Raw genomic sequence first — 12,037 nt, forward strand, 5'->3', positions numbered from 1 at the left:
AGAGGGAATATGGGGGGAAAAAAGAAACAAATGTACATAATAATAAACCAAACATTAGGCCGGTTTCCATTAACGCTCAAATTGAACAAATTGAAATTAAGAATATAAAATACCCGCAATGAAAACATGTCAATTTAGAAAGAAATCCCATTTATCGAAGACGTTGCATAACATCACTCAGTGGAAAAGCATAACATCATCTGGCTACTGTATCTTATTGACATTTTGAAAATATTGTTAAAGTTTTGTGCAGATTTGTATTTGAAACCTGCCTACTGTCGAACATTACGATACAGCTGTGGAAAATAAATGTTCCATTATGTTACATTAGGTGGAAGGTTATCCATGGCAGATTACTGCAACAATTTCATTACACACAACAAAATTCTATTACTTTTCCAAAACTTTCAGTGTTTAACTCTTTGAAATCTGGAAAAACATCTACATTCTTGTGATTTGATTACTGACTGATTCAAATAAGAATAATTTCCTATTGCATACAGATCTACAATTATCCTATAAATTATATAACAGAATATTGGTTGTTAATGAGAAGATTTGATTTCTTAAAGAAGTTTGAAAGACCCCTGCTGATGGTTAAGATTTTTGACCTCTATCATCCCGACCTGCAAACCTGCAGACACACCAGTTGGGGCTCTCCTCATGGCCAGGACACTCAGTCAAAGTCAACAGCGTCTCCATGTACCTGAACAAGGCTACCAATCTTCCTCCTGTCGGCCACCCCGCCGTGCCCCAACACCCACGTTCCTAGTGAGAAACAGTCACGTGGGACCATCTCAGACAAACACACTGGACCGAAACGGCAAAAAACCATTTAATTTCATTTTCAGCTGCATCTATTAGCTCTGCCCTATGCTCCGGTGCATTGTTGTAAACAGAAACAGGGCAACTCATTCTGTTCCCCCGCCATGCAAACTGCTGACTGGGTGTTGTGATAATCACGTATTTGTGAGAGCTATTTGTGTCACAGGAATGATTAATGTGGAAGTGGATCTCCTTTCTCAAGGGGGCCCTTTGCTAGACGATTGGAGACTTCACCTGTGGGTGGTCGGTTAGATCTGGGACACAGTTAGAGCCGAGGATCTATTCACTTTTGGAGAAAAGCCTCATCACTCTCTAGTTGTTGCACCACTGGGAGCAGCTATTTGTCTCACCAGTGGCCCAGAAGCCTGCTTTACACATTTGGCCCAGAGGAGCTGATTCAGCCCACACTGAGGAGGGCGAGTTTTGATCTGTCACGACTTCCACATCACGCCCTGCTTCATGCTACAGTCAGATCCTTTGTGAAGTATTTGGAAACAATTATTCCACAGCAAGTTACTGATATCACATTTCACATCACATTAATATCACAAAGTCCGGGCTAATTGACTGTTTAAATATCAATTGGATCATTGTTACAGAGTCACGAATAGTTCATAAATCATCGTGACAGAACAAAAGGAACAAGCATAAGTGTTTGGCACATCTGAGCTAATTTTTTTTAACCTTTTCCACTCCCTTTGGATGCCAGTGTCCTTGGCAAAAAAATTAAACCACAAAATGATGCAGAAAAGGCACAGATTGGTGCATAAGAACGCAGAAAATTCTGTGCTTCATGCTCAGAATAATATGGTAGACTCCCTGTCACCGCTTTCGTATGTGCCACCTCCCAATGTTGAAAAGAAACCTATGCCCTTGCATAAAAAAGACAAAATTAGTGTACGTATGTTGGGGGGATGGAATGGGAAAGGTTTTAGCCCTTTGAAACCTGGAGTGAACTCAGTTTTCTTGTGCTGCTGTCAGAAGCCTTTCATGAGTATTTAAACCTTTGAAACCTGAGAAACTTTGTGCAATTTCTTTCAGTAACATAGCAAAAAAATAGAAAGAAATTATTAAAAAATTATAAAGAAAATAAAGAAAGAAAATAAAAGAAAATGATTTTTAAAAAGCTAGGAAAAATGTCTATGGGGAAAAAGCTAGTGAAAAACGACATTACATATTTTAAAACTAAATTATACATAAATAAATTATTACAATTTTTAGGCAGTTTTCCTAAGCCATTTTTTTAGTTTTTTTATGTATTTATTTTATTAATTTATTTATTTGTTTTACAAATTTTCAGTTAATTTTAGAAATAGAATAGGGGAAAAACTATATTTATTATTATCATCATTACACAATGTTATACATGTTGCAGAATTATTATACATTTTAAAGCACTTTTTCCAAGTCTTGTTTGCCTTTTTCTTAACTTTCTTTTCTTTTCTTTTTTATTTAATTTTCTTGTTAATTTTCTTCTATATTTTTGGGGTCATTTCTACTTTTGTGGCTCATTACCATCTTCCCATGTTTTTGAAAGAAATCCAGCCAATTTGGTTTCAAAGGTTTAATTTTTTAATATTGTCTGATAGTTTTGACTTTTTGTTGTTTTTTTTACCTTATTTATGCAAAAGCTGCAAACTTAATGAATTTGTAACAATGACAACAAATATATTTTATCCTCTTCTAGTAATGCGCAATGATACATTTAATTATGGTTAAAGAACTACACTGGCCCCGGGAACATACACAGCAGACGAGCCCTGTAACAGTCATGCCAGATTCATACGACAATAGACTTCATCATGCCTAATGTGATTATAATGTGTGCATAGAATTGTGTAATAGCAGCAAAGTGTGCCCATTAGTCGAACAAAAAACACACACGGAGCCGCAACCTTAACGCTGACTGCTGCATATAATTCCTGAGCCAGTAGTCCCTTAGGGACTGTTAAATATTTTTGGGGCAGGCTAACTAAAATTATTTTGGGTCAAAAGGGATGTCTCCTCTCCAAACATACAGACTTGGGCCAGGCCCAAAGCAGATTTTATGCTGTAGTGGACAAAACAAGCTTGAGCCAAACAAATGGTAGTTTTACTGAACTAAAGAGTTTGAAAAGCATCTGTGAAGTTGCTCACAGCAACATTTTGGCCCCGAAATTGAGGTTGAAGAAACCCTCCTGGGACAAACACTGCAGTATTACCAATGCTGTCTAGCAATGCATACGTTTTAGGAAATATCTCATACTATTGGTCCAGCATTAAGTGCTTAAACCTGCCATCGGTGGCACGACAAAGTTGACAAAATGATGCACAAATACTGTAAGAGTTTAAGCCATCCAAGAGGGCCACAAATTCTCCACGGAGCGTGCAATAAGTCGAGTTTTTCCCCAAGTTTGAAGTGCTCCTCCAGCCCTTGATTACAGTTGAGTTTTCATGTGAAGCGGCTTAGTTAAATGCCAACAGGCAGACTTCACCGTCATGTACACAAACAATCAGCTTAACAAAGACAGAGCTGCAGCAAAGCTTTCTGTACACAGACTTCGCTGTAATGTTTTGCGCTCCTTGTTGTGTCTTTTCTCAGAGAGTGTGACAGAAGTGAGGACAAACATCTATGTGACGAGTTTCGGGCCAGTGTCGGATACAGACATGGTGAGTGCCTTTCTGCTTCTCCTTCCTCCTCACTCCAGGCAGCGCTATGAGTCATCACATCTAAGCAGGTTATCAGTATTCACTTCACTTGTTTTACAGAAGAACTTGGAGAGCATTTGTCATTTTGGATTGTGCAGCATGTGAAGCTCCTTCACGGATTAATAGAATTTAATTTCAGCTAGTATTGCACACAGATTTTATTCGTTAACAGTATTTCTTTGCTGGGTCTAATAGCAGTGTTTCCTCCCCATCCCATCTTTTGGAGTCTGACTGAGTTTCTCTATTTGGTATTTTAACATCCTATCATTCAAGACTTCTCTATTTTTTTTTACTGTTTCTAGTTTTGCGAAGGGGGAAATATATGAAATTACAGCAAAATAACGTGTTAGGAATGGATTATTAAAAAAGATTATAAAAACTTTAATTTCAACAATATCTCAAGTGCAAAAGATTAAGTTCTTTTTCAAAATAAAGCACAGATTTGTCACATGATGCATGGATTTATTTATTTATTCATTCATTCATTCATTTATCTATTTATCCATGTATTTATTTATTTATTTATTTTTGTTTGGAGAATGTCAAATATGTATTTCATTTGCTATCACGCCCTGGTGGTGTTGTTGTTATGTTGTTGTTTTGACCTGTTTTTCATTGCCCTAATATTTGTGTGTTGTGATATTGACAGCAGTTATTGGTTCATGTACACCTGAAAAAAAAAAAAAAAAGCACTGATTGAGTCAGGAAATTAGTATAGTAACCAACCAAGGATGGGCATTAGTACTCAAGTACTTGATGTGGATGTCAGTATTCATTTAAGGTATACTGTAGAGTAATCACCATCCAACCTCCTAAATATAGACATAACATGATTTTTTTTTACTATATAAAATGAAATCTTGTTTAATTGTAGAGCTGCGTGACATGTATTGATTTTCTTAGCACTGTCTCTGTTTATTATTGGATTATTTATTATACACAAGGAGACTACTGAAGTGTGAGCTCCATGTCGGCCACGCAACTTTGCATTTTGTAGGATAGTAAAGGTGTGACCTGTCCTAATCTCCGTCTGATTGGCTCGTGCTTTTTTTTGTTAGATTTAGGTAAGAAGAGTGAAATTAGTAAGGGTCAGTGATGGATGACGTATCCAGTTCATTTACTGGAGTAACAGTACTAATACCACATTGTGAAAATACTCTGATAAAAGTAAAAGTCTTGCATTTCAAACACTACTTACGTAAAAGTGAGTGAGTATAATCAGAGAAATGTACTTTAAGTATAAGAAGTATAAGTATACAATGCATGAAAATCTAAAAGACAAACAAAACACACCCCTCCAAAAAGCAAAATTATTTTAAGAAAAATTAGAAAATGACTTAATGTTTATCTAAATAGTTGCCACTTAATTTTCTGTCAATTGGCAAATTGATTAACTGACTAATAGTTTCAGCTGTACTAATATTAACGTTTGGGTTGACTACTTTACAACAAAACATCATATTTTATAAACTCCTCTCACATTTTTCTATACTGAAATCGTAATTCATAAAGTAACTAAAGCTGTTAGATAAACATTGGGAAGTAAAAAAAAAAATTCAATATTTCTTAATAAATTAATAAATGCCGCACCTTTGGGGTTCCAGGCACACGAGATGATCCATCTGTCCTATGGATTTGTTTGGATGGTGTCAATGAGCTTCTGCAGCTGGTCGACACGTGTCCTGTGTACTCTGTTAAAAGATAAAAAAAGAAAACAGATTAAAAAAGGAGAATAACTTCAGATATGATGCACAGTCATCTCTTATGTGTAGTTAGTATCATGCAGTGTGCAGACCAAATATGATCCGTTCAAAGTATTACTTCTTCATTTCAGGAAATATGGTAACCTCCTTACCGACCATTTTGACATTGTTGCTCCCAGTAATTTATTTTATCCTATCTCCTGAAATGTATACCTAAACTCTACAATGTTGTTTATAATACTCACTGATCTGGACAGTATTAAAACATCTAAAATGCAATATCGTTTACCTAATAAAAGGGCAGTTCTTTAGCTCAACAATTATTGCCGGGTAATATAATCACATTTAAAAAATCATTGCTAATGTGATTTCCATCTGATAGTCTTGCAGGTATTACATTAGGCCAAACTTGAAATTTAAAAAAGTTAACTGTTGTGCAGTTTTAACCAGCAGGCAAAGATGACATTAACAGTGACTTTAACATTGTATTATAGCAACCATTTTAGACAAACTTGTTTGTAGTCAAAGTGCTTCTTTTTTTAAACAGCACCAATCTGGAGCCCCGGATGACCTCCTTTAAAACAGCAGATGCTGGAGATGGTTCATGCTTTGTCTTGGGACCTTATGCGGCGTTTGACATATTTGATCATGCAGCTCTAATTGACCGCCTTGAGCACTGGGTTGTTTCTCCGGCTCAGCGCTGAGCTTGCCTTGACAGCCTGTATGACGTAGTAAGATTAGTGGGTTTTGTAGAACTTTGAGTTTTTTCGGTCTCACCAGGGGGCTGCTTCATATTGTAATATGTCTCTACGCATAATCTTCTCTGGAAAAGGCTTTGTTCTCTATGTGATACTGAGTCCATTTCATGTTTTATTGCTCATTATACAGTGATTTCAGGGCCACAGTTTTTCATAAAATGCCCCTCATTTCTGATGAATTCTTCTGAATGGGGAAGACAAAGGTGCTTATTTACATTGTGTAAGAAGTTATTTAATTATCAATTTGTCAAAGGTTTTAAACTCTCTATTTGTAAACATTGGTGTTATAAGAGAGCTTAACATTGACAATACATGACACCATAAATAACATAACTAGGTAATTATGTGCAGCTCAAGCTTCAAACATATGGTGTCAAGTTAAGGCTTATTTGTAATATCTTTACATGTGAAAAATAGATACGACCCTTTCAAACGGGACCATCCAGCCTGTTTTCATCCTGAAGTCATCAGATACAGCCACTTTTGCACTGCAGTTTCAATGTAAGATCCCTACGCCAAAAGCCACTTTTCACGGCTGTATGATACGCCACCGGCCGGCCATATGGCACCTGCCGCGGCAGTATGATATTTGATTAAACTTCTCACTGTACTATTGTGATCGATGAGCTTACACCTTCTCATAGCTTTTCACCAACTCACAAAGCAGGCAGCTTACATTATTCAGCAATAGTTAAATACTTAATGACATTTATATTTGGATATTAACTACAGTCAAATTCGTGAGAGTGATTGATTTAGAGGCCTGCAAACATTTTTCAGTCAGGGCACCTCTGGGTGACATGTGGCCGACCGAACAGGAAATTCGGAAATTTTAATTACCACGAGGCTTTTGTTCTTCTCATTTGATCTGCTGTGCACGTAGCTCTTCTGCACTAAACATAAGAACCAGATACACATACAGTGAGGGTCAATAGAAAGATTAACCTAATTTTGCACACTTTGGCAGAAACATGTCTTAACACAGTTTGCTACAACAGTAAACATCTAACACTGTTTTGACCTCTTTTCCCTTCAGAGGAATACACTGTAAAACTGCAGTTTCCTGTTTTAGAATTGTTCATGTGAAGTAATCAGTATAGTTTATTTATCTTGAGAGAAATACTGTATTTATGTGTCAGTGTTACACAGTCAAAAATAATTTGAACTTATATACAACCCCCCCTTATTCAAGTCTTGAATCTGTCCCTGTCCTTGTGAGACCTTTTCTGCGTTGGAAGATACAGTATGCTGACCACAGTATGTTGAACTTGCTCTGTGAGAGAGTGTTAGCTTTATATTTCATTACTATAGACAGTACTTTATCTTTTTCAGCAGATGTCACCTCTGTGGTCTCTCAGGGCTCAATTTTAGACCCAATTTTTATTCTCTCCACATGCTCCACTTGCCAACATCATGAATCAACGGCACAGAGAGCGGTCCGTGCCACGCATGATGGCTGCACAGAACATGGCAACCCACTTGTGCTGATGTTTTGTCAGTCAGGTCGCAGCAGGTGTTTTCTGCCTGCTGTCAAAGGCAAAATACCTGTTGTGTCCACACACACTCACGCCTGCATCTTGCAATCAATGTAAAAGTTGTAGCTGTTTTTTTAAACTGTTCCCAGATGTGGAAACATAACATCAACATATCAAATGTCTTAAATTTATGCACTGCTTAGTCCGTTTTAGATGATTTTAGGATTTCACTGATCATTACCCAGCAAAGCTTTGGCCCCGGGCTACGCTGCATATTCTCTATCTGCTCATGAAGACTGCATAAAGGCTTCAAGCATTTCCCTTTAACATTCTCTACAGTCTAGCCTCAAAAGATGATCAGGCTGTAGCCTTCAGGAAGCATCAACCTACAGAACAAATGACTTACTATCATCTAAGCATCAACACACTGCAAGTCTGTATGTATGCATTGCTGTGTAGATTACAGAGTTGTACACTTTTACATCTGTGACACCAACACAGTCACCAGAACTAAATGTTTGCATTGTGAATTTCTGCAAACCAAACGGTTTGCAGAACTGTTCAGTGCGAGCATTTTTTGGTGAGTTGGTGATATAAAGCATTTTTTTTTTTCTTTTAACATTGTTATGGGCAGAATGAAAAAGTCTAGCCAGATTCTTAAAAATTCAGGGCATATTAGTTCAATGATTTTTTTGGAGAAAATGTTTTTGTGCATTCAGAAAACTCCAATATCTCCCACCTTCTGTATCAAATAAAATTCTCCATTCACATTGGTAGGCTTTGAGGCAGAGCTGCTGTATGGGATTGCATGACAGCCACAAAAATAAAACGGTCACAGGGCAGTTTGAGGAGCTCTGAGGCCGCCTGAGCAGAGCAGAAAATCAGAGGACGAGGCCAACGATTATACAGCACAGTGAGTAAATGTGGATAGTTTGCTGCACTAAATAAGTAGGTCTTGACTCTGGACTTTAATAATGAGCGGTCTGAATAGCTGAATGTGTGCCTGTTCTCAAAAGGCAGGGCACCCTCTGAGATTAAGTGGGTGGCTGGGTTTTACATTTGAGTTACAGAGTAACAAGGACTGTTGCATTAGCGAGCAGAAAGCTGCAGCAGGTTTTCAGATCAGGTAAATGTGTGATGCACTGAGGGTAGAGTTGTTTTCATGATTTTTTAAAAAGTACATTTGTGCTTTGAGAGCTCGGAGTTCTCGCATTCAGAGCCCATGAAGGCAAATCTACTGTAGGTCAGGGTCGCGCGATCGTGTTTTCTGGTTCATGAGCTTCCAGGATACTGAGTTCAGATTGAGTCGGATGTGTTATTTGAGTGTGGAGCAGGACAGCCCCGGAGTATTGAGCACTGCAGTAAACAGTTCTGGGAAACAAAAGCACAGACCAGTTTTCTAGGTCAGTTAAAGGAGAGGGAATGATTAATCCTGGAGGTATTTCAGAGGTGGAGAGAAGCTTTTATTTCCTTGATGTGTTCACCAAAAGAAAGTTCTGCATCTGAGACATTTCACCAGAGTTTACCGTATTAATTTAGGGCATCTATAGTCATTACAAAAAAGTGAAGAAACAACATGCTGCTGATGATAAAGTATCTTTCTTGTTAAGTTCTTGTTACTGCGTCATCATGCTGTCAGAGCTAATTGTTTCCCGCCAAATTCCTTTAACAAGCCATTTAATAAACCTTGTTAACTCTTTAATTAGCTTTTAATTAAAAGTGGTTCCTCACAATAAACTCATATAGAGTACTATTCCATAAATGCTACCATTACTTTCGATGCAATGCTGGAAGCTGAACCCAGATTCACCCCTGCTAGCTGAATATCTCAAACATCGGCTTAAATTTCAATAAATGGGAAAGAAAATGAAAAAGGTGGAATCCACGCCAATTTTCTGCATTAATTACCTCGCAGCTGTTAAAAGACGTGAAGAAATGTATTTAAGGCTTGCGTTTTGGATCGAATGGAACAACATTTACGGATTAGAGGATGGAGATCAGCATATTGCTTTGTGGGAGGGGAGGGCTACAAGAAGCACATGCACACTGTGATAGCACTGGATTGTGCCTGGCATGAAATAGCAAATCACCTTGGCATATTCCACAAAGGCTGTACTAGTATCTGAAAAAGTGTTATTTGCTGAACGTGACAAAAGCACGTTTAACACATTGACTGCAGGTGACCTTGAATTCTATGACCACATTAATTCCTACTGTGAAAGACACAAATGTCTTGAGCACATTTCATATTAGTCCATTTACTAGGTGCTGAAATATTTTACTCAAAACTACAAATGTGAACCTGCTGGTGGTGCTGGAGGAGCACAGCAGTTAGTAGGATACATCATCCATCATCCCTTTGATTGGAAATAATGAAGGCTAGTGTGGTCACTGCAACAGAAATAAACCTGCTGATGTTTTCAACATCCATCGCCATGCTTCATGGAAGGAGGAAAAGTCGCAGAACATCATTCAATGTAAATGCAGTCATCTCGCAATTGCGTATTTAAAAAATATCGCTAAAGTTTTGTGCAAATCTGTAATGGAAAACCGCCTATTACCAGTAAATATCCTTATCACCTTTTCTTGGCTGCTTTTCGTTGCCTGCCGGGCACTAAGCAATTACTGCTATTTGAATGTTTAGGAAGGAGTTGGGTTTGGATAGAATTGTTGACACAAACCACAAATTTTAAAAGGAAGGCATACTTGAAGATGGCGATATAAATCGATATTTTCTCTTTAAGTCCATGATATTGAATGATGGATTATTAAATTGATATGTTGACCCAGATCGATGTAGTGTGCACCTCTAGATATTTCACTGCACGCATAAAAATTCTGGCCTGCTGTGGTGCTAAATGCAGAGTCAAGGGATCATCAGTTATAATGGTTCATCCTCTGAATTTTAAGGCAATCCATCCATCCATTGTTGATCTTTCAGACTGGACAGAAGTGATGACCAACTGACCAACTTTGCCGTCCCTACGGTCACGCATAAATGCTTGGAGAAACTTATAAAACTGAGATGTTCCTAGACAGAGCACACTTGGCATCTCCTACTTTCTGTCCTCTACATCCAGTGGTCCAATTACCCATCTCTGTTACATCAAGTGTCCCAGAAATGTCTGCTCCTCGCTCACCCTGAGGGCCGCTCGTTCAGCCTTCCCTTGGACCCCAATACGCCACATCTGCCTTCAGTGTCCCACTATCGCAACAGGAGAGAAGCTAACCGCGTAATCGGGGTGAAACTCGAATATTAGGCCGATAAGAAGGCACGTTGTTCAGAGTCGTGTTGGACCGCGGCAAATTTCTGCAGCGTGTCATACCAAGACCCAGAATGTGGGTTACGTACTTGATGCTGATCTCTGCTAAGTAGGGGGATGTGTTTCTCTACCTAAAGCCCCCTTTCTCACTTACTCTTGCTGATGTTCCTTCTGTCTTATTGCTGTAATCCCCACCCCCCTCTCAGAAGGTCTACGCGTCGCGTCTCATTCTGCATGTATGCGGCGTCACGGCACATTCACCCGTTTCATGGTGGGATTTGACAGGTCTGCTCTGATGAAATGGGAAGCGATTGAGGCTGTCTCAGGTACTGTGCTGAAGCCTGCTTTGACAAAGATGTCAACGATGGCCAGATCTCACCAATTGTTTCACAATCTCTGAGAGTAAACACTTTTTAAATACCAGCACGAAGCTATGTGAGGACACTCAATATCCAAAAGAGCAGTTTGAGGGCTTCAGAACAGAACAGGTGGAGGTCATGTTGCTAAAATTTGAAGGTGAACTCCTCGATTCTGCATCAATCATGCCGACCTTGTTCAAAGACTTGCAAGCCCAATTAATCCCACTTTCACCAGAATTTTAAATTTGTCTCACAGATTCTCAACACCTTTCAGAAAAAAACACACTATTCTCTTAAAATAGGGATTCATTTTTTTCCCGTTCACCCTACATAGCATCATGTTCCCTAGCGTCTCAATATGATTCATGTGCAGGGTGAGAACAACTTGAAAGCAGAGCAAAGTCCTTTCTTTTACTGTGAAAACAGCAGCCACAAGTAAGAGAACACTTGAAGACTTCAGTGCCCTGCAATCATATAACAATCAAGTGGCAGGAAGTGATTTTTTTGGATTAAGAGCAGCCTATTGTATTTGCCCCAGTTTCAACGTGCTCATTCTCTAAGCACTGAGAAGATTAGCCAACTGCAGTCGTATATCCATGGCGACAAACACATTGGAGAAAATGGTTATAGGATTGGACGTTCTGGACCGTTGTAACCTTGCTATTTGAAGCGTGTGTTGATGAACTAAAAGGTGTATGTCAGAGGAAAATCTTGAAAACGTGTCTCCCTCTACCAGACATAAGCTTTAGCTATTCAGCTTTCAGTGACTTTCTGAATTATTCTAGTATATATAGTATTTCCTATAAATATTGTACATAACAAATGCAATTTTTAATATATTTTTTTAATTTAATGTATTATACAGTAGCAAAGTCTCTATATGGAATATACTGTATCTTGAGGATTAAACTTCAGACTTCTGCATTTATGTTTTCCATTAATGTGTCTTTTCTTTTTTTTTTTAAA

The 12,037-nt window shown here is 38.3% G+C and overlaps 1 protein-coding gene and 1 long non-coding RNA gene across 3 annotated transcripts in view; one reads left to right on the forward strand and one right to left on the reverse strand.

Annotated features, from left to right (window-relative positions):
- Positions 1-12,037, forward strand: part of gabra3 (gamma-aminobutyric acid type A receptor subunit alpha3) — a 120,320-nt gene that overhangs the window by 64,590 nt on the left and 43,693 nt on the right. For both annotated transcript variants that reach the window (XM_042499612.2, XM_042499613.2), the window contains exon 4: positions 3,407-3,474. In XM_042499612.2, coding sequence (XP_042355546.1) covers positions 3,407-3,474 — 68 coding nt within the window. The remainder of the gene's footprint in view (positions 1-3,406; positions 3,475-12,037) is intronic.
- LOC148187204 (uncharacterized) overlaps positions 4,048-12,037 on the reverse strand; it is a 54,538-nt gene continuing 46,548 nt past the window's right edge. Inside the window, exons 2-3 of the long non-coding RNA XR_015778911.1 lie at positions 5,104-5,204; positions 4,048-4,183 (exon numbers count right to left, since the gene is read on the reverse strand). This is a non-coding gene — a long non-coding RNA (uncharacterized LOC148187204). The remainder of the gene's footprint in view (positions 4,184-5,103; positions 5,205-12,037) is intronic.

The sequence above is a fragment of the Plectropomus leopardus genome, chromosome 15, assembly GCF_026936395.1.
Source record: "Plectropomus leopardus strain MGB_pleo_1.0 chromosome 15, ASM2693639v1, whole genome shotgun sequence".
Lineage (NCBI taxonomy): Eukaryota > Metazoa > Chordata > Actinopteri > Perciformes > Serranidae > Plectropomus > Plectropomus leopardus.